At 39.1% G+C, this 24288-nt stretch overlaps 1 protein-coding gene across 10 annotated transcripts in view; it reads right to left on the bottom strand.

Annotated features, from left to right (window-relative positions):
* The window catches only part of MSRA (methionine sulfoxide reductase A), a 271927-nt gene that overhangs the window by 167664 nt on the left and 79975 nt on the right, over positions 1-24288 (bottom strand). For all 10 annotated transcript variants that reach the window (XM_084514427.1, XM_084514426.1, XM_084514428.1 and 7 more), the window contains one exon: positions 244-312. In XM_084514427.1, coding sequence (XP_084370553.1) covers positions 244-312 — 69 coding nt within the window. The remainder of the gene's footprint in view (positions 1-243; positions 313-24288) is intronic.

Consider the following 24288-nt stretch of genomic DNA (forward strand, 5'->3'; position numbering starts at 1 on the left):
TTGGGAGTTTGTATGATACAAAATAAGAAATCAAATATTCTGTTTGTATAACTCAGCAAAATACTCTCAGTATTGTCTTCTGGGGCATGAAGATCTCCCAAGATGATCAGTGGCTCTAGCTAATTGTAGTGATTATAAAATGGCAATAGAAGCCCTGACTCTGAACTCAATCTGAAAATAAGAAATTTAGCATGCAGTAAAACTATACAGCTTAAAGCTTTTATGCTAAAGCTGATGTCTTACCAAACATAGCCATCTGTGTTCCCTCTGGGAAAGGTTCTACCATTCTGTTTCCATTGACATGATGTTTATCTAGAAGAAAAGAAAAAAAAAGTCAAGATGTAATAGAATATATAGTTTGCATGAAAACACAACTGTTTTTACTTACAATTCTACTGAAATCTGAAGTCTGTTTTGTCAAAACTCACCTGCACAATTCACTTAGACTCAGAGACTATGAAGTCCCGGATATATTTCTGAAAAGTACAGCTCTCCACAGATCCCAGGACATAATCTGCATTTCAATTTTGTGGTTAGGACAAGTCTGCTGATACTAAGGTAACACATGCACGTAGAGCACTATCCAGTAGCTATGACTGTCACAGGTGTAGCACTCATAGTGCAAGCAGACAAAGCAGGGAAATGACAATTGCCTGTTGCTGCTAGGACATGCTGGTGTTCAACAACACACTTTTTGATGTGATCATGCATGAACTACCTGTATTTTCCACCCTGGTATGGTAGGGTGACCTTGGCTGGCTGACAGGCACCCACTCAGCCTCTCACTCATGCTCCCTCCTTAACAGGAGAAAACTCTTAATAGGATGACAATAGATGAAGTCAGGGAGATCACTTATCAGCCACTGTCACAAGCAAAACTGACTCAACCTGGGGAAAAATGAATTTACTGACAACCAAAATAGGTTTAGATAGCAAGTAGAAGCACAGACAGATTAAAACAACAGCACCCACTCACCCTCGCCTCATCCCAGGCTTGATTTTGCTCCTTCATTCCCAACCCTCACCTTGGCTTCACAGGGCTGTTTCTGACTTTTTTCTCCTCACAGCCATGCCATGTTTTGCCCTGTCCTTTATACATGTTCACAGGGGAGCCACCAGCTTCACTGACAAGCCCAGCTGAGTCCTACGGTCAGGCCAATGGAGCCAGTTGGAACCGGCAGGAACTGACTGGAACCAACTGGAACCGGCTGGAACTGACTGGAAGCATCTGGAACTGTCTGGAACTGACTGGAACTGACTGGAAACAGCTGGAACTGACTGGAGCCAGCTAAAACTGACTGGAACTGACTGGAACCAGCTGGAACTGGCTGGAACCATCTGGAATTGCCTGGAACTAACTGGAACTGACTGGAACCAGCTGGAACCGGTTGTGTCTAGCACCGGGTAGCCTCAGCCTCTCCTCACAGAGGCCACCTCTGCAACATCTGTTTTACCAAACCCTGGACCTTTACAGCCAATTCAAACAGAAATCTGCTAGCTAAATTGAAAATTTAGGTGCCATATTGTAATGCTACATCCACTGTGACAGACCACACGGAGTTATTCCTGTACTGTAGTCACACCTTGGACACTTAAATTACTGCTGTCATTGAAAAACCATAGTTACAGATCAAACATAACTGCTTTTCCATTACCAAATCTTAATCAAGAAGGGGAGAGGAGCATGAATTGCACACAAAAACGCATCGTGCAATGTTCCTCAGTGTGTTGGGGTCAGCAGCTCCAGCACCTTCCTGCAGTGCCTTCACACAGGACACTTCCTCTACACTCTGGCCAAATTCCTTCTAGTTTTCTTAGAAAACATGATGCATGACACAAAATTAACAAAACTGCATCTGCTATTTTCACTGAATCTGATAAACATGATCCATTTGAGGTTTATTTCGGTTAAATTATACTTTTCTAGTCTCACTGGCTACCTACTGTCAGGCAGAAGGACATTTTCTACACAGGGCTTTGGGAAAACTTCTGGGCTGTGGAAGCAGGCAGATGTCTATCTCAAGCTGCAGTTTAAGTTATACATCCCTCTACGGGTATACAAGAGAAGGGTATAAAACAGAACTCCTTCTATACAGAGTATTTGCATGAAATAAAGACTGAGATGTTCAATCATGCAATGCATGCAGGAAGATGCAATATTCTGGCATTGCTGGTGCACACAGCGGTGGTTTCTACACAATAAAATAGTAGAAGCCCACTTTGCTCTCTTTGCAACAAGAAGGCTCCCAGGGGCTAAACCCTTGGTTTCCAAACTTCTAAATAACTTATTGCTTACATCCCAATGTACTTCTCTTTCATCCCAATGTATTTTCCTCATCATAAAGACAATTCCTTGTGATAACATAGGCTGATCATTACTGTATAATCAAGGCTGTATGTAGAACTTGGAAAAGAGCTCTCCAAGCCCTGAGTAAAATAAAATATAGGGATCCACAACAGAATATTCCTAGTCCTTTTCACTGCCATTCTCACATTCATTTCCTGATCATGCTCTTCTAAGAGTCACTGTCAACAGTGTTGGAAATGAATAAAAAAAATCGCCTGAACTGAAAATACAGGTTTCTGTCCACAGAATACTTTCCAGGGAGAAAGCCAAGAGATTTTCTCAGTACATGCATTATTTTTCTTCCTTTAGCACAGAACTTGGTGGGGAATAAAGCAGGTCAAAATGAAAACATAGGACTGCCTTACAAATTCCCTGAAAGCAATATTTTTCATTAGCAGGGAGGCATAACACAGTTCTAATCCCAGCTGGCATCAAACATTTATCAACAGAGAGTGAGGGGGGGAGGCAGGGTTATCTGCAATTGGAGCAAGAGGTCCCATGAACTCAATTGTTTGCATTTATGAAGATTGAATGCCCTGTGCCATACAAGTCAAGAGAGGGGCTTCAGGAAGGAAATTGTTGGGAGGTTCCAAAGAGGGAGTAATATGGCCAGTGCCACACAAGGTTTCAACCTCGTTAGCTATAGCTTGTATTACCAACATGATCTATAGCCATCTGAGATGAGCGAACAGTCAGAAAAATTATGAAACATCATGCAAGATCAAATAAACTAACCCTGCCCTAGTCTTGAGAGCTGCCTTCATTTAAAAAGTGAATGACATACATGATGTACGAAGTAGTTATCATTTCAAATGGTGAGGCTTTCAATATATTAAAATTAGTATTAAACTTTTAGAGGTTAGTAGAGTTTGAAAGAAAATCACATTTTCAGAGTTCTCAAGTCATCCTCCAATGCTTTCATGCTTTTGTTTCAAAGATCTTAGCTGGATAAAATAATTAATTTTCCTGTCATTCAAATTTTGGTTTACATTTTCTCCAGTCTTCCCTGCCCTCTGCCTAGATGCAGTAAATATTAAAAAATAAATAAATAAATAAATAAATAAATAAATAAATAAATAAATAAAATTTTAAAAAAATTACAAGGGTGTTCACAAAACATACATTCTATCTTAGGAAGAAAGAAATAACTTATAAGTATAAAGAGCCTCTCCAAAAAGCACAGCATTCAAACAATATTGCAGGCTTGTTGTTTGTTTGTTTTTTATGTAACAGTTTTTCTTGTAAAAATAATTAGCTTTAATTCTCCCCTATGAGTTGTATTGAGGAGCTCCATAAAATCATCAATACCTTGGCCTGTTGGAACTGGAAAAAAAATAGACAAGCTTTCCATAACTTGCCAGCAGAAACAATATATGGCTTTTCCAAGTCATTTCCAGAAACAAGGGCTTACAATATGTAAGACAAAAACTTTTACAGAGACGTTGAATGACTATCAGTGAACACTGAACTGGCTACGAGAAGTTAACTGCAGCTTCCTAGTGTTGAAAACAACATTTCTCACCCTAATATTGTCGGTATTTGTCAGGGTTAATGCTTCAGCAGAATACAACATTATCCAGGAACTTGGAAAAGCAGGAGGACATGGTTGTCTTTAAATCATCTTCTTGATCCTCTTGGCCCTTACAGCTTCAACAGAAAGCCAATTGGTAAGGAATAACTTTTTCTTTCTATGTTATTGATATTCAGGCTGTCAGCATTTTTGTGAACATCGCTTCACAACCAAACAACATGGGACTTCCTCTCAGAACTGCCAAATGCTGCTCCAGCCTCAACTGCAAGAATTCTCTTTTCCCTTTTTCAAACTAAGCCTGAGAGATATCTGCAACATATTTTGCTCCCCGCTGAACAGAAATAGTATGCACTGAAAGCAACACATATCCTGGAGGTCCTGACATTCAACTTTAGCTTCAGGCAAAATCTGCCTTAGATGTACACAGTGCTGGGCCCTTTCTCCTTAGATGCCCTGGATTTTTATTGAAATAATCCTTAGACTCCTCTCTCTATCTGTGAAACAGTGTAATATATGGAAAAATAATCAAAAGTAGTTTAGTAGAATAATCAAAAGTTGCTAAGGTCTCTAGTATTTCTTTAGCAATATTTAGTCTTCAAGCAGTTCCTAAAATAGTCCTACAACTGTCCTTTGCTAAAGATTGACTGAATTCAAGTGAAGTTCTATCCACACAGGTTAAATTCGTGGATTAGGCTATATCTGTACTAGTAAAATAAACAAGTCATATTTAGAAACTATTTGAGAGAGTGCTAATTAGCCTAGCCGAAATCACATTAGACCCTATCTTAGCAATCTACCAGCATGGACAATCAAGTTCCAGTGCCTAGACCTGTTCTCTAGCACATTTTAATTTGTTAGCATACACTTCATTTATCTTCACAGTTCCATGTACGTCAATGGTATCTCAACAGTAATACATAAATTGAACAACAGAAGATGTTCAAATGAGAAAGTTTTATAAAAATATTTCCTTGCAGACCAGCATGACCTGGGCTCTAAACAGATTTACTCTTCTGCTAATACATATAAGCCCAGAGGAAAATCAAAGCTCCGTTAAGTAACAACTCTCTGCTTTTAAGTTACATTCCTAATAAAGTAATTGCTAGAGCATTTATAGCATGTATCAGACCTTTAACAGAATAGGACTTGTAATTACTAGAGAATTAAGTTTGTGCTTTTTTCTTAAATATGCAAAACTAAAGCACCAGTCTACTGCAGAGCAGATATGCACTCATAGACAAAATCGTCTCTCACAGCAATACAGATGAAATTAAAGTTACACCAAGAATGAAATTAGCAGTGCAGAATGTCTATGGAGGGCATTTTGCGTAACCAAAGATATCTGAGAGGAACCCTAGGTTAAGATAACAGATGTCATTAAAGAAGATGAGTTCTCTACTTGTGGACCCAAATGAAGCAGCCTTAAAGAGATTTGGCTTTCACAGAATGCTGATCCAGCACTGAGCGAAAATGAGAAATTTTCTGCTCTCAAAACATTCGATCTCAAGCAATCATAACAGAGATTTAAAACATTTTTTTTCCTTAAGAGATTCATTTGTTCTTCATATTTATCTTCTGGTTTTTAAGCCATTAGGGAATATTTAGACTACATACCCAAACTTGTTTTATCAGAGTGGCCAGAAAGTTATTATTTTTAAATGAAAACTGAGATTCTCACATAATCAAATTAATCCAGGAGTAGGGGTCATATTTATACACAAGGACTGTTAATTTTCCATGGTAAGCACAGCCAGGAATTGAATTGAAAATAGCTGATTAACCAATTACCACGAGCCTCCTCCATCCCTACCAGCTTTTCTGGGCTGGGACTTGGAACACAGCTATGCCACCCGTTCAGCACAAGCACTATGGGTGCATGGGGAGATGAGGAGGAAAAGGGATAAGCAGTGATGAGGTGAAAGAGGCTGCTTGAACGACTCCTCTCCCCCATCTGTTTTGCCTTAGACACTTTTTCCTACACTTCCCTTCACACCACCACTACGGAGGTCTTTTCTCCACTGGCTACACCAAACACCCACTTGGCTGTCTACGTGGCAGTGAGGTCAGGGAGGAGCTGGAAATTTCTGACAGATGACAGAAGCAGCAGGTCAGGGGGCACACAAAGTTTATAAAGCAGTTATAAAAATAGATAAGCGGTTAGCATTTGCAAAAGTAGTCCGTAAGTCACAATATATATCATGAGAGTTTCAAGGTGGGCACCAAAGAAACATAAAAGCACTGCTCACTTTAGGAAGTGTTAGCTGAACATGGCATGCACATCAAATATTTAGTATAGTTGCCATATTCATTTTAAGCAAAAGTTTAGAGGCAATAAAGGGGCATAAAACTTAGAGCCAGGCCTGTGTGAAGTAAAAAAAAAAAATGCTTTCACCTAAATAGAGAGGGGTGAAGAAATACGTTCAGCACTGAATAAGCAAGTTATTTAAATGCCTTATTCTAAATTTTGGCTGTGAGATGAGTATGTCATCCGTAGTCACAACTCCACCTCTCTCCAGCACAGTAATGAAAAGTAGGATGACAGACACCACTTGAAATCTCTGCTCATAATGTGGAGACAGACTGATGGCATTTCACTGTGACCTATAGCTGGTATGTTCTTTTATTTGAAAATTCATTGAATGGCCAAGTTTAACTTCGGTGTCTGAGTTTGTACGCTCCAGAAAGACCACAGTAAAATGAACACTGCAATGAGAAGATGTCAGATTCATTGCTCCTGTGATGGCTCAGAAAGCTTTACTGCTTTAGGAGAAGACAGAATTATCAGCAGTCTGAAAGCTGATGCAACAACAAATCTAGCCCGCAGCACAAGTGAACTGCTTTGTGAGAAGTAAGACATTCAGAAAAAGCTCCTCGTGGCATGATTGGTAACCCACTGCGAGATACACGGGCTATCAGGCCTGTTCATCCCCTACTGCTTTTTCATATAACACTTTTTACTGCTGTGCACCATCAATATACAGTACATAATTGAAGGCCAGTGGGTTCCTTTTCAGTCTTGTAAACAAGAAATTATCTAATTTTTATTTCCAGTGAAAGTCTGAAAAAATGGTGGAAGTCTGGAAGTGCCCTACTACCATTTAACATCTAATGAGTAAAATGGTAAATGTTACCAAAGATGAGAAATCCTAGGTGAAAGAAGACTAAGCAGTAACAAGAAGGAACTCACTGCCTGTGAGTAATTGTGTTAAAACAGGTCACACATGAAAACACGAAAACACGTTTCAGAGGAAGCAAAATTAGCCTCGCTTACCATTTTTTTTATAAACAAATTATTTTCTTTGCAATATTTTCTAATGAACTAGATACAAGACAGTAACAAATGTGTTATTCACATTTTCAAGCTTAATACTTCATCAGTATCTTTAAAACAGAACTCCACTTCAGTACATTTTCATGTTATCTGATGAGAGTTTCATCATGCTTTATTCATTTCATGTCTTGGAAATGTGCCTAAAATGAAGTACCTGAATAAATTCCCTGATTTCAAAAACTTCTGGACTTTCAGAATTTCTATTACTTTCACTGAAAACCACAACTGGACTGCACTTTTTAAAAACAGGTTATTCATCTATATACCTAAACATGAACTCTGAAGCCTGACTTTTTAAACCTAAGAAGTTTCTTTTTTTTTTTTTTTATCTGTACTTTACTGCTGTTAAATCTTTGAACAGTAATTGTTAAATCTTTTTAAATTGCTAAATCTCTGATAAATCTTTTAACAATTGATTCATCTCATTTGAAGTCAATCTGACTAAATTCTGGTTTGAAAGCCTGGTTGTCACAGAGCCAGAGTCTTTCTTTTTTTGTCCTATCATTCTCAGTAGTCATGGCTGATAGCTTGATCAAAATAGTTATTTGGATTACTCTGTCAGTTATTCTAGGAGTAAGCTTGATAGCTCTTAGAGACAAAAGCATAAATGCAAAACTTCTCACCATCTGCTTATTTCATTATCTGGAAAATATTGCCTTTAAAAAGGTCTTAGTTCTCTAATATGATATCTTATGTATATGCCAAGAGGACTTATGCATGTACTATGTATTGAAATATGTCATATATGAGGATTTTATAAATTATACAAGGATAAGATTTTTCCAGTCATTAATATTGAACCAGATCCTTACTTCTTCAGACAGAGGAGAAATCTTTCATCTTATTTATATCCTTCCCCTCTCCCAAGATCTCCTGGATATCAGAAAATGCCCTTGAGATGGTTTCACAATGATCGGGAAAGGACAGAGGGGTGTCTGTCTGGGAAAGAGAAAAATTGTAGGTGGTGATGCTGAAGGAATAGGAATTATCTACTAAATCTCTCATTTCCAACATACGCTTCCTAAGGGGGAAAAAAAAAAAAAGAAAAAAGAAAAAAAAAAAAAAAACATACATACACATTCATCCTTGTCCCTGAAGGTGGAGCCTCTTTTCATCGTTTTAGGGATTTCAAAAAGCTACTCAGTGGAAAACTCCATGCAAGCACAGCTTCACTTTCACCGGGGGCATGCTCTTAGTGGACTGAAGAGAGGCATAAGAGGGAGAGGACTGCTCTACCTCAGACCTCTGCAGAGCTAATAGTGATATCAGATGTGTGATTTACGGCAGAATTTTGTCCATAAATTCTTCATAGCTGGTGATGAAATAGAAGCTCTTCTTTATTTTCAGGTCTAGTTCAATGAGCAGAACTGTCAGTTCTGCAAGCTCCCGTGTAATAAGAAAATCTAATGTCATATCAGATGAATTCCCAAGTGCTGTGTTTCAAATCACTTTGCTTCCCAAAGGATATTTTCAGCACAGGGACATTGCTGCCTGAATCCAGCCATTTACGTTTCCAAATCTGACAAGTCATTTTGGTTCTCAGCACTGGCAGAGAGATGGCATACATGATCTACTGGGTTTCTTTCACCTCTCATTTCTGTAGTTCCATCATCCTCCATCAGTCAGTAGAGATCAGCTGTCAACTCACTAGCAATTAAAAAGAGAGGTCAGCCACGTAACAGTAATTCACTGCCTAGTAGTAGTAGTGCATTATTGTTCACACTGGTGGTTCACAACTATTATTAAAAAAGTATGATAACGTTTAATGGAAAGTGTTAGATTACATATTTTTTTTTAGAATAAATAACTGTTCACTTATTAAAATCAGTCATGAAAGGAAGAACAGTAGCTGAAAATAGTTTTGAAGCGTATTCTGGAGATGATGTCTCACAATGTGACACGCTGTGTTCTGCTGCATCCATTCTATCAAACAGATTATTACACGCAAACTGATTGATGCTACAAAATGTGATGTGTCCTAGCACAGTGTGTCAGTTCTGAACCCAAAACACATGGACTCCTCAAAACACATAGGTTCTTTTTAATGAACAAAGGCAAGATTATCACACACTGATTTTGTTTTGCATTCCTTACTGGGCAATGCACCAACAGGAAATGACAGGAAAATAACTTTTTGAAAATGAAAATGAATTCATTTCTTAGAAGAGGGCAGCGGAGGGACAGAGGGAGAGAAAACAGCGATTTTGAAATTTCCAATCTACTGGGGTTTGCAGATTAGTGGCTGAACAGCTGCGCCCGTAGCTGTGTGACTGTGCTAATAGGAAGCAGTATGTCATGCGGCTATGGACCACAAGGGAAGCCGACGGCGCGGCGTGAAAGGGTAGAAGGGCTGCGGGGTCATCGGGGATCGCATCTGTGACGGGGAAGATAGGCTAGAGGAAGACGGGTAGGGCAATGGGAAAAGCCAGCTGTAGGGCCCTGTGTAAGACCAGAGCAGATGTAAATACGTACGTGCATACATAGCAGCTGGGGCAGGGGGCGGTGGGGTGTGCGAGTGAAATGTAAGGATATAGAGGGTGCATGGCCAGAGGAAAGTACCCTACAGACTGCAACAAACACCTTCCTGCTTTCAAGGAGACAAAGCCATGTACTATTACATGACTTTCAGACACACAATACCTGATACCACATATCCTAATTGTACCTACATGTGCTGCTTGACGCATTTTCTGAGTGTGTAGACCAGATGTTTAACCTTTGAGGTTTTGGGTAGATACATTAAGGTTGAATTAAATGTGCTCCAACTGGGATTCATGCCTCTTAGTTTAGTCATCTACAATGGTTATCTACATCTGAGCATTCAGCCTTGGATCTTTCTGTCCTCCGGATAGAAACAGCTACTTCTGCTGTGATTCATCTGACAAATTTTGGATGTTTTCTTCAGGATAAAATGAATCATATTTAAAAGTGTCAATTTCTCAGTGCCAATTATAAGGAAACCAGTGACCAACTCAGATGAATTCAACCTATATCACCTGCAGTATTATCACTGAGATTTATGATCCAGACAGTGGGAGGATTAAGCCTGTGTATACATACATATTCATCAAAGCAGGGCCTTGACACCAATGGAGATTCCAGGTTATAAACTAGAATCAATAAAACAGACAAATATATATAAACCAGACAAATGTTAACAGTAAAGCATTTGATCAAAATAGCAGAGGAAGTGATAGCAGAGGAAAATGAACCTATCTACAAGGGTTGCTAGATGGTACCCTACCTCACATGCGGTTTTGTTCTGTATCACAGTCAGAGAGCTCTAATGAATACAGTGTTCACCCAGCTCTGACAGGTAAAATAGACAGAATTATCTTAGGTACACAGGTAGTCAACTCCTTTGGTATCATTGGGAGTGTCACATTATTAGATTGCCCAAAAACCAACTCCCAATGTCATGACATAACATGAAAATCTCAGTTTTCATTTTTAAAACCTGTGTTTTTTAATATGCTTGTCAGGGGATTTAAAAAAAATCAGAAAACCTAGATTAAAAAATTAAGCAAGAAATACAAAACATTTTATTCAATATTCAATGTACAAATGTTCAAGATTTTCTCTTCATAATACCTCTACAATATGGCTCCACTATCACATGCACATGTAAATCTTTTGTTTAGGTTTGATTATTTCCCAACTTCGTTCTCTAAAATTTGCTTTCTTTGCAACTTAACAAATGCAATATATTCTTCTTTGGAAGACTACAACTCCCTGAGGAACATTGCTGCAAAGAGTCCATCAGTTCGAATGATGCTCTCATTGTCAAATCCCTTCTCCACCGCACCAAGCAGAAGCCACTTGTCTACTTGTGAGGTCCTCAGCAAGGCCACGCGGCCAAGCATCTCTCATGGCCCAGCTGCATGCCTCACTCCACCCATGATCACGCAGAGATGCCAGCTAGCACACTTGATGATAACAAGTTTCCTCGTGATTTCTGTGGTATCTCCCTGCATATTAGGGAGGAGCACCTGATAAACAAAGCCACAGCTACCTCCTTATCTCCTTCAGATCCTTCCTTTCCTTTCCTGAAAGGGACATGAAAATCCTAACCTGCTTCTATGTACCACGTAGTCAGGTTGCTGGTATACTGACCTACAGAGATTTCAGCTGCCAGCTCTGTATGGTAACCCAAATAAAAAATAATTAAATAAGTACTGCAGTCACTGTGTGACTTCGTGCACGGCTGGTAAGTAACTGGGATTGATAATTATCGCCTTCTACAAAAGAACAGGTCGGCATGCCATCATAAGGGAGAATATAGCAGCACACTATCTTTCCCTCACTCTGTAAAAATCAGCAGTGCATGAAATGCACAGAAAAGGCCTTAAAACAGGCACAGAGTGTGGCATTGAGTTATCGCCGTAGGGCAGACAACCCATGCCCTTCCTACCACTGCTGCTTTCAGGCAGCGCCAGTAGCATCTGGTTGTTAGTGCAGGAATTGAGTGACTCCGATAAAATAACTGGACTTTATTTCAGAATGTGAGACAATGCCTCTCCAAACCCCACTCGAGAGCCTTATCTGAACCAGCCTGGGTAAGAATACTGTCAGGCAGGCTGGAAAACCAAGAGATCCAAACAAAGGGCGATGATAAACACGGCGTAACCGGGCTGGGAGGAGATGTCCAGTGGGGTGTGGCGAGGAGGATTGTTAAGCCTGGGTTTATTTAGCAGCTTTATTAATGATCTCAAAGACGGGGTGAAAAGCACATGAATAAAACATGCACTGGATACTCAACTGGGACATCATGTGTACACCATGAAAAATGAAAACTAGCACAAAGCTCTAGGCAGAAATTCTGCAGTGAAGCACAGAGAGATGCAAAGTAGCTCCAGGAATAGTACGGTTTTCTTATTGCAGAGAAGGAGCTTGCGTCCTCATCTTTCTGGAGGGAAAAAAAATGTCTAAAGGAGCAGGAAGCAGAGCCTGAGGGAAGGACAGGAGATTCACGGGAGAAATAAACTCTTAGAATGGCCAGACTGTGGAAATCCACGTGCCCTCAGCTTCTCCTAAAGAAACTGCTGCTGAGGATGTAATCTCAGTCGGTTTGCTTCCTTTTACTGCTTGCCTCAGCATCTCCTTGCTTGTGAATCAGCAACATAAACACCAAATTCTGTGATAAGAAAAGCTAGCAGCACAAAACAGTGCAGACCTACCAGTAAAATCCCCAAATTGCTTAAATACATGGGTGTTATTTTTTTTTTTTCTAGTTTCCTCTTGCATGTTAATATTTACAGAAACAATCTTCTGAATGTGACTTTCAATTTGGGATGCTCGCTTTCTGAGGGTTCAGCCTGGGAGTAGTTAGCTGAGCTCTTATGCCAGTTGATGCTGGGCATCTGAGCACTGACAAGCTGTTATTGACTTTTTATGTTCAGAGCCTCTCAAAATGAGACTCAAGATAATTTTTGCTGGACGGTCATAAAACATGTTCAAAGTGGGAGAATCCCTTTGAAATTCATGGCTGGCCATGAGTTTGTAGATAAATAGTACAGCAGTGGTTTTTCAAGTTGTTAATTACTTACACAGAGACATAACTCAAACATATTTTTTCCTGTGGAGGGAATCACAGAGAAACACTGCTTCTCCAACACACACTTCTTTGTCTAATATTACAGTTTTATAATATTGCACTAAAACATGACATTTGGGCTAATGAGATCACACTAAATGTAACTTCTTTGTTGTTGTTTTTCTAAAATACAGCATGGAAGAGCTCAACCCAGGAAAGGATCGTCTCACACCTGTGCTAATGGGGAGAAATAAGCAGCATTGGGCAATTCATCTGCTTTTAGGCATTCAGAAGAAATAGATCTTATCCTACAGGTGACTATTTTTACCCCACTGACATGATGAGCTCAGATGAAGACTTCTACATTTGGTCAAAGTCTTTCCAACCCGAATGTGTTTTTTCACTTCACTTAGTGAGGCAATCCCAAAGAAAAGCTGCTCTTCTGCCTTCCTCTGTCTACTCGTTGATAGTTTGTCTGCTTCAGGGGGCTTGATTCCTCCTTGCACAAACATACCCTTTTATACCAGCTTTGCATTTGTTCTCCATGCAAATAGAAAAAATAATTTTCAAGATCCAATACTGTAGGCAACCCATACTAATATAATTTTGTATATAAAAAAAATCTAACCAATGCATGCTGTTAAAACTACAGCTTCCCAAGAAGTTATAATGTGCATTAGAGGAATAACACAATGGCTGGTCAAATAACTTTGGAAGTTCATAATATCACCAAGAAACCATGTCTTGATTCCCAGTCCCTTATTCCCAAGAGCTTGTCAATCTCCCTCTCAAGCTACTTTAAAAAGTGTGCTTATTGGGTTAATAAAACCCAATGGAGAGAATTCAATAGTCACTTTCTATTAATGAGTTAACATCGTTCAGTCACCTACAATTTAATTTTTCTAAGGCCCTGAGATTTTAATTTGAGTAAAACTTCTATTAATTACAATGTCTAATAACAATGTCTAATTCAGACATCTGTTAAAAGTATGTAATGTTAATTTATTGGAAAATCTCCAACAGTGCTCAATTAAAATGTTCCCCAGTTAAGTTAATGCATATGATTTGTAATGAATAGCAAAATTAGATACTGTTAATAAAAATAATAGCAAATTAAAAACAATAAAACCTAGAGTTTTAGACTGACAAAATTAAAGATGCAGAATTGTTCATTAGGCAACAGAGCAAGAATTTTTGAAAACAGAATATCCTCACATTGGTTTGGGAGCCTCTCTCGTGGAGCATTGCTCTAAATTAGCACCCACAGGAAGTATTTGTTGCACAAAACACTGCAGGAAATGGTATTAATCCTTACTTATTAGGTTTTTCTTGCTTTAATTGCAGTTTTCCACCACAAGATATTTTTCACGTGCCTTGAATATCCAGCCTTACTCGGAGGCCTATATTTGGCAGGGCGGGTTTTGCTATTTTTAAATAATTACACTGCTTTGCAGCCTATCTGCGGTCCCGTGAATTAAACTGATAGGTGAAACAAACAGCGCTTTTTCTCATCCGAACATTGTCATCACATTATCATTTCTGTGCCTGACTGCATGTCTCCACGACGCCGTTAATCTGTTTTTAAAAATGGATCTACACGAAACCATGGAAATGAGGTGCAGCGCGGCTTTAGCGAAGCATTACAATACACCGCGGTCCCTTAAAGCACGACTGACATTTCTTTTCTTCCTTGTGAAGATGTCAGTAGCTTTGAGCAAGAAGCAGCGTGCAGCCTGTGATATAGTATCTCGCTCGTACACGTTCCCCCTTGATGGCAGATTATCTGCCCGGAGGTTGCATTAGGCTTCAGTCAGCTGTCAGTCAGCAGCCGAGCAGGAACGGTCCAGTGCTTCTTCCCCCCCGTCTGACAGTGATAAATGACCAGACCTAATGCTCAGCTGAGCCTGACGGGTCCAGGCCTCCCCTCGCAATCTGTTCCAGATGAACATCAGCCTTTTTCTGCTCCTATCCCCTCTTGGCGCAGCAAAAGGCAGGAGCGGGGAGGGCGAAGGTGAGGCCAAGGGGCTTTTCTCTTTCAAAACGGGGAGCTGTGGTTTTGCTCCTCGAAGAAGCTCATAATCTGATGGGAGACATAAAGACGAGGTTGGAGTTACAAGCCAGCACAACCAGCTCAGGTGCTGATTAACTATCTCCTAAAAAACAGATCGGTGTGACTCAAAGCTGTGGAAACGCACCTCAACCTTCTCTATCCAAAGTGCTGTCCTTGCGAAACAATAACGTGGTGTTGTGTCTTTCACTAGCTGCAGAGGGGACGGGGAAGGGGATTCTAAAACAGAGATTTCTAAAAATGAAACGGGAAGTAGTTACCCCAACTACAAAAATGCTACAACTTCGTCTGGAACAGATACTGCGCTTTAAGGCTGATAGTCTACTGCTTAGCAACTAGAAAAAAAAAATCATAAAATATTTTGTACTTAGTAAAAAAAATTTTTCAATTTTATCTTAAGTAAAATGTATTATCCCAGAATTTGAGGCTCAAATTATGGTTCTTTACTGGACCTAGTGACCATTGATCACAAAGCTAGCCACTGACCACATCACATATCAAAATCATATCCACATTTAAAGGACCTGTAGTAAACAGAAGCTCCACAGTAAACTTCCCGATCACATTTTAGTACTTTCCAAAGTGCGTAAGTGATTTAGGATGAGATACAAGAGGATTTGAAATGAAGACACACTGTTCTGTTCAGAGTACCTAGGAATAAGGCACATGGTTCCCATAGGGTAACAGGGCTAGGCACTGATCTGTTTGCTTTGTTCAGCTTTGTCTGGTGTCTACATGGGCATCTTAAGGTTAGTTTCACTCCATCTTTATGCACCTCTTTGATGACCAAAGATTCATTTCAAAACGTCTCTCAACCATAGATTCATAGGATGGTTTGGGTTGGAAGGGGCCTCAAAGATCCTCTCACTCCAACCCCCCTGCCATGGACAGGGACACCTGCCACCAGATCATCGGAAAGCTGTGCTCAAAGACACAAAGGCAAAGCTAAGAAGAGGACTTAACCCCTCAAGAAGCAGTAGATAAGAGCATCCAATATGAAATCCTGTGTTATATACTCGTACAAAGAAACTTGTTTGTCTAGTGACTGAGAGATCAGCTGAGCACACTGCAGCAGAGAAATTGCACTGGCTCTAAGCAGAGGGAGCAAATTCGGTTTGATTCTGCCCTGCTCACCTGGCTTTATTCCCTTCTGAAATCAACCACGAGAGAGTCAGTTGAATTATTTTACACATGAGGCTGTCCAGTATTGTCTTCCAAGGGACATACAGCCCAGAATAAAGATAGGGGAGTGGAACAGACGGACATTCTCTGAGTGGTGAGCTCTTCCTCAGCGCAACAAAGATTTTATTCACTGTAGGCAAGGCTTTATTGACTTTGTGAACCTAGTGCACAGCAGGGAGTTATTTGGTTTTATTTACCTGTAAAAAACTACACCTTCTCATAGTGATTTGTAAAGCCTCACATGGAGAATATCTACATTTACAGCACTGAATCACTTGACTGAGATAATCAGGCTTCCTTTCAGGTACTGGAAATAGCAAGGCACCTCCTTTGGGATCTTCAGCCATCCTTCCTGGTCCAAGGCAAGCCCCATTAAAGGTACTGCATTGCTTAATTTGCGATCTTGAAGTAGATGGAATATCTATGGCCTTTAGGAGTTCAGAAAAATCTTGCTAACAAGCAGATTATACACAGCACTTTACCAAAATACCATCTGTAGAGCGAAGGCAGCAGCTTTAAAGAGTGAAAACATGTTTTCACTCTTTACATGTCTTTGCATTCCCTTTGTAAGCATTGTACACACCGTTAAACGACTACGGAATCTAGAACAATTAGATATAATTGGTAGTGAAAGCTTAGAGGAAATCCCAAGACAGAATAGCAGGGTTCATGTCGCAGGTGCTCTAGCAGAACTGTGCAGGAAGATGCAGAGTGGACAAGGAAGGGATGTAGCCTGACAAAGCTACCCAGGAAAAAAAGGAGAGAGCTTGATCAGAAAGGACATTACACATATAGAAACATTTGAGCAGGGAGTGTCAACACTATACCTAATTATTGGCAACCTATGTTAATACTAGAATTAAACAATTGTTGAGTATATCAAGAGAGTGAATATATCATGAACATATCAAAAGAATGTATCAGCTGAGGGGGGTGTTATTAACTCTAACAACCACACGGCTAGAGATCTGTTTCTAAACCCTATTAAAACCAGAAAAGCTTCTTCACTGGCACCACTGTTACACTTTAGCCCCAGGAAAATCGATGCTCCCAGGGCTATGAGGAGTGCAACCAGCACAGCTGACGGCAGTCCAAGAGGACAGGAGTGCCCGAGTCTCACCGTACCGGCAGGAACAGGCTGCTCCTCAAAAAGCCCGAAGACCACGATGAACCTGGCCCTGCTTGGGTGGGCATAGGCTGTCCAGACCACAGCACATTCAGCCTCGCCTTCGAGGCATGCCAGGTTTTAGAGTCCTGTTGAAAAGAAGGAAACTGAACCTGGTGGTTATTTTGGCAGGCTTAAGTGGTATATTCCCCAGGGTTAAACACTGTAAATTCTTCTGTATGATCAACAGGGAGACAGGGCATTGCAGAGAGCAATTCAGTCAACCTGAAGTCAGACTTAGCTCTGAATTGCCTTCTGAAGGAGTTTGCCACCCACTCGCTGTCTCTCTGTTGTCTGGAAGAAGAAACGGGAGATTTGAGATCTTTTATGCTAAAGTTGGCTTCTTTGCACTAAAGTTAGCTTCCTTACACTAAAGTTAGTTTGTGGGAGTACCCTTGCAAATTGCAACAAATTTCAACTCAAAGGTAGAATTTATTTTGAAAATTATCAATTCAACTTATTATAGCAAGAATTATAAATAAATAAAGCACGTAGCAGTACAGGCTGGTAATTCCAACATGATTCATCACACCCTAATGCAGTCATCTGAAATATTCAAGCCATACCTCGAGGATGCTTATCTCCCCCTTGACTGCTATGGGGTCAGCAGCTCAAACAGCAGCACCAATACTGTGCACATCTGAGTTTTGGACAAACAGATCAAGCATTTATTTTATTTTTTTTTTTACTATTTGCATAGAAGTGATTTGTCATCGCTGCTGCTGGAACCTAATTTCAACACAATTTTCCAGTGAATCTTGTATTTCTAAAGAATGTCACTCCTGTGAGGGGAAAAAAGCAAATAAACCAAGCCTAGTAAAGGGGCAGACTGCTATTATGGCAGCATTAATTGTACCTCGATATCTATTCTGTTACCTGATGCAATTCCATAATTAACAGTGAAATGCATTTTCCATACATAATGGGAATTGAACCCTTCTTCCAACGAGGGAAGATAAATATACTTTAAATAACATTTGCTTTAAATAACTTATATTTTGTTACCCAAATACGCAACACATTCCTTTCAATACAAAAGGAATTTTCTAACAATTTCTTCCACTACTAGCTAATAAAACTCTAATTAATAAACTGCATCTTTTTAGAAATGTAGCATTTTTCCAGTCTTCTTTTGCTCTGGAGGATCTTAACAACAGAATCTTCAGATCTGTTATGCATTGAAATGAACTGAAATATTGAGCTTACATTGTAATTGAATAATTTGGGGTGTAATGACTTTAGCTGTTACGGCTTTACATGTTCTCTATAAACTATCCGGAGCTCTCAAGCCCAGCTCAGGCTAGGCTTGCACCCCATGGTTATGGTATGATGAACAGCTCAGTGTGTACGTCACCATCATTCCTTTACAACTCATGTAACTATTTTATGAGCTGTAATGAATGAGGGACATGGGAAAATTGTCTGCATTTCAATCCTTTTGTTCCTGGATGAGTTTGTTCAGCTCTCATTGATTCTGAAATGTCCCATGTCTGTGTATCTTCTACTTCAGTGGCTGCCCACAGTATTCCTGCCTCAGTTAAACCAGGAAATGAAAGAGAACTGCTGGGAAATCCTGCCCTATAATTTTGCCAATTGCTACTGATACAATTTTATGAGTAATACCTGCTAATGTTTGTGATTTCGTGGTAGACAAAGCAGATTTTTGATAGATAAAATGGATGTCGATTTTTAAACATTTTCCCCTTCATAAGATGACAAAACATAATCATGGCTTTAGTATTTTAATGTGTCTTTATTTACAAGAAGTAAATATAACATCAAGTATCCCATTTATAGTGCCTAGTTTGCAGAAAACTACAGCAGCCCTACAGTATTTTTATCTTTATAATGCTGAAATAGCATTGCAAATGTCTCCAATTTGTCACTGTTTTTGTCTTGTCACGTGTATTATGACCAGCTGCAGCTTAAGGTGCAAGGACAGACTTTCAAAAGTATTCAGCGGCTTCCATCGAACTGATGGCAGATTTTCATAAGAGCTCAGCACTTAATATTGGAAGATATTTAAAAAATCTGACTATTCTGTACAATTTCAACTAGCAAGAAAGAAAAATAATTGGATTTTAAAAAGAGCTTGTGTGCATTTAACCACATATCCTCAAGAATGTGTCCCATTTCTTCTTGGTCGCCTACAAATCAGCCTGGGTGGCCACACCAGGTCTGGGCTTTTCTCCTGAGCATCAACCCAAAGAACAAGCGATGCCCCTGCTCGATGTGTTTTTGTGAAGGTATCTGGACAGTAAGAACTGACATGAGATTAACTCTTCTTAACTCCTCTTGTCAAAACCAAGGCTTTGCTTGTGATAATAAACTAACAGTGACAGAGGTGAAGGTGGCCAAACCACCAAACCTCAAAGCCACAGCCCTTGGTTCTGCTTAGTTTACCTACACAAATGTTGTCTGAAGGCTTAAAAGATCTTACAGCATGTTGTGGAGGTTTCTTGGATGGCTTGTGTTGAGGAATCTGGGCACTGCTGTTTAAGATCACCACAATGAGCAAATTTGATGAGGCCCAAGTAGTTTTCAAAGAAGCTACAGCCTGTCACAAATGGAGTTATGTGTAAAACTTGCTCTTATGGCTCTTAATTTTGTGCATATTCTTATTAAAAGACACACCTGGAAAGAGAAGTAATCTTTATACAAATGTAGATGGATGAGGGTTTCGATGCTGCCAAGAATCAGGTGGAAACTTCTGCCTACTGCTGACTATAGAAGATTCATTGGGAAATTGGGAACACCCACAGATGAAAGGTTTTGTATGACATTATCAGAGCTCCAAAATATCAAGTTGTTCAGTGAAAAAAAAAAAAAAAAAAAAAAAAAAAACCTATAATTAAGCTACTCTGACATTCTCACATGAAAACCTTGAACATTTCCAATAACAATAATTAATTATGTTTTTCTCCACACTTTATAATACCTCTCAAAGTAAGATAATGTTTATTGCTCTAGATTCATAAAACACTCTAGACCCAGTTTAACAAGCAGTGAGGGAATAATGAAAATGTAATTGCTGCCTTTATTAAGAAGGTTACTGCTGAACTTTATTTGGTATTTGAAAATTGGAAATCTAAGTTATGTGTAGAATATTAAATATATATATATAGATGATGATTTACCAGGTAGGCATATTAAGTTAATAAAATAATTACAAGTAGTGACCTCTGTGTGATCAGGAACTCTGAGTGGTTTATCCAGAAAGAGGATGGCCAAGTGGACATGTTAAAAAATAATAATAATAATTTTGGTAAGACTTAATAGTAATACATATCACTCAATTTCTCAAATTTCACTGCCTTCCCAAAACAAAACAAAAACTTTGTCATAATGCTTCCAATGTAGAGTTGGATGGATACTTACTGGCAATAATATAAAAGCATTTTCTAATGAAAATCATTCACATTTTGAAATTAATTTGCTTTGACTATGTTCACTTCACTTTTGTATTTACTTTGTACAAACGTTCAGTTGATTGAATTTTCCTTCTATAACTGTTCGAGGAAAACCAATTTCAAAACCACATAAGTGGCCATTCAAGAAGCTGAATTTAAAATTCATCCTTCCAGTTTGTCTCAGTTACTGTGAAAACCTCCACAGTATCTCATATTTGATAGGTATTAATGAAATTATTCTCACAGCCCTCAGACAGACAGAATTAAGAGCTACCTGACATACCCCTGGCTACATGGATGTCCCAGGGTCTAAGTTAATGGTATCATCAGCTTCACCACAGTCCCCAGTAAAGAAACCTGAAACAGGAAATAGCTAGAGCTAAGCACTATAATTTTTATTTCAAATCACCATAAACAATGAGTAAGCTGATAGGAAGGGGGCCAATGACTAATATCTAACAAGGACAAAAGTATTTAGCAATGCAAGTAAACAGGACAACCTCACAAATTCAAATGAACTGCCCTGCATATATTCATATATCTACATTCATGTATGACTGTATAATTAAACTTCAGTAATTAATCTCAGTTGCAAATTCCTGACAGAAATATGATTAACTCTGTAATTTTGAAAATAAGACACTGATTTACAGCATATTGTTCAGACCTTATTGTTTAGGCTATATCTACACAAACTTACCTACCCACAGGCAATTCAAATTTTTTGGCTTGAAAGGAAGTTATGGCAGTAGCTAATGCAAACTGGAATGTTTTGCTATATAACCTCCCCAAAGCCAAAAAAATAAAGGCAATATTTATAAATGCAATCAGCAATAACCACCAAAGTAGACAATGAACTGCCTTCAAATATCAGATGTGGCCTGATCTGACAACTCAAGAGGGAGAGAGAAGAAATCAAACTAGCTAATCTGTCCCTGGCTAGGATTATCACAAGTATTACCCAAAACATGACAGAAAGAAAAACCAAGCCAATGAAATAATGTGCCAACTCATCCAAACTATAAGAGACTATAACACTATATGCTTAGTGAGATAAAACATCCTTTTTGCCTATTACAGCCAGCAAACACTCAGCATGGCTTGGATGTAAAAATGTTTTTAAAATTAATACACGGTATTTGAACAAGACCCGCGATACACTCATTCAACATTTCCACACAGATGTTGTACAATATCAGATATTGCCTTACAGATTCCAGCAGCGCAGCAGACCCAATCTTGGTATTAATTCATATCTACCATTGCATGACTGGCCTTGAAGGATTAGTCTGTTCGAAAGATGAGAAAAGAAAAAGAAAAAGAAAAGAACCCTCCAATGAGCTGGGATGCCCTGGGATTAACTTGCCATTAAAAAAATATTCCTGGTTGCAACAGTGGAAAGGACCTTCTGAATCCCAACTACATTAGGCAAGCCTAGCCAGGAATTTATCAGGTTGCCCCAGCACCAAGGCAGATTTTAAATAGGGTAAATATTAAATCTTAAAGGATCAGATAGCACAAGAGAAGTCAGCCTGCTCTTGGCTTACTTAATGGCAAGGTTTCTGGTACGAGTGAAAAAGTATTCAAGGGTCTTTTGGACAATCTACAGGGATCACTCCATTATTTAAAAATAAAAAATAAAAATGACATTTCAAATATTGTTTACTGAAAATATGAGATTCTTAAGAAGCGTCATCATTTACACTTCTCCTTTGGTTTTAAAGCCCGTGTTTTCTTTTACCAGAGAAAAATATAGCATAAAGAGATGTATGGTTCATTTTTTTAGTGATCATGTAAGATAGATCATGCAAGATATATCTGGATTATTCACAGTTCTCATGCTGTCTTTGCTCTGATGTCTTATTTATGACTGTTTACTACATACACCTAGCTCAACAAATACCAGAGCAAATCCAGTAAAATTTCAGGGCAAGCGTTAGGCTGTGTACATCTGTAGATGATGGATATTACTGCAATTATTCTCATCCTCATCCTTTGAATCTTCCTTCCTATTTTTTACTATACACAGTTGTTGTATCCGCTCTTAAAGTAGATTACAAGCTCCCCGAGCAAGGGGTCAAGTCTCCTTAGATGTCCTCCATTATCCCGTACAGTGGAGCACTACCTTCCTGATTGGGAGTGCTGGCTAATAAAAAATATTATTGCTATCATTGCTATTTGATTTAACAACACAGCTATAGATTTTTTAATAAAGGACTTTCCATGATTGCAAATTAGAAAATTACTTCAGTGGATGCTGAAAGGGAGCCAAATCTATGTCTGCAACACTATACTAAAGTGTAAAGATCGGAAAAAAAACAGAACAGCATACTCATGTGAACAGGGAAAGGAGAGAGAAAAGCAAAGTATGAGTGGTCACTTCATCCAGGTTGTGTTCCCTTCTAACTCCCCCCAAAAAAACAAAAGCAAAACAAAACAAAACAAAAACAAAACAAAAACAAGAAAAAAAAAAAAAAAAGAAAAAAAAAAAGATGATAAATTCAGACACTTTTCTTCTTTTCTTTTGGACTCTAAAATTTCTGCATTAAACACAGATTTCCATTATTACTGATCTAATAAGTCCTATTCTCATCTGGGCTATCAGCAACTCAATAAGTAATTACCATTCACCTTAGGCTGTTCCAGTCCATTAGACCAATACTGATGACTCAGGGGAGGCAATAAATGAAGAGCACAAAGCTGATAAAAGAACAGAAAGAGATGTGAGAAAATGCTGCAGCTGTAACTCATGACCCATTGCTATGTTTACTGAGAAATGTGCAAATAAGATAAAATTGATATGATCAAAGGTAGAATAAGTTTGTAAGTTCAGTGGTTTATTTCCTCGTGCGGCTAGATATAAAAGCTGTTCACTCGGATGTTACAGAGGAACATGAGACCTGTATTTATTTCCAATCCAAGCAAAATAGAGACTGCTCGAAGTTTTATCTGTGCAAGTCACAGGCTCTGCTCTCTGAAGACCAGGAGCTACCCACCCCAGGCAGCTGAACACTCATAGCTTTGTACCCTGAATTGCCCAATTCTGATCTCACCCAGACCTATATAAAGCTGATGTCTGCCTAGGTCTGCTGCTGAGAACACATCAGGAGAAATGAGAGTCACAAGCTGAAAGGGGAAGGCTCCAGCTGCACATAAAGGGGTACATTTTCACTCTGAAGATAATAAGACCCTGCAATAGGGCGTACAGAGAGGTTGTGGGATGATTTACTTGGAGGTTTTCAAGGTAAAACGTTGAGGTCATCACATCTGAATTCAGCGCTGAACCTGCTTGGAGCAAGAGGTTTGATTTGAGACCTCCTGAGGTTCCTTCCAGCCTGAATGGGTCTGTGTTTCTGCGATAGGATTTGTCATTATGGAAAGAGAAACCGTAGCAGATGATTGAGATACCATCTCTGTCAGCCTGCAGTAGAAGTGTCTATGCAACACCAAGCGTCAAAACAAAATACCTCGGTAATGAACTCCAGGCAGAATTTGCAATCTCATCTCTAGTAGTAAAGGTTGCATGTCACAGCATAACCAGACCCTGTGATTCCCTGCTTTGTTCTCTTACTGATGTTGATATAAAGGAATTAAAATTACATAACTGTCAACAAAACATTTACGAAGGACTTAGATGGTTTTGCTGAGTGTGGTAACAGCATAAGAAATACCAGATAAGTGTCCACATTTCAAAGGACAACCAAATCCAGGAATAGATGCA

This window comes from Aythya ferina, assembly GCF_964211825.1.
Source record: "Aythya ferina genome assembly, chromosome: 3".
NCBI classification, from domain to species: domain Eukaryota; kingdom Metazoa; phylum Chordata; class Aves; order Anseriformes; family Anatidae; genus Aythya; species Aythya ferina.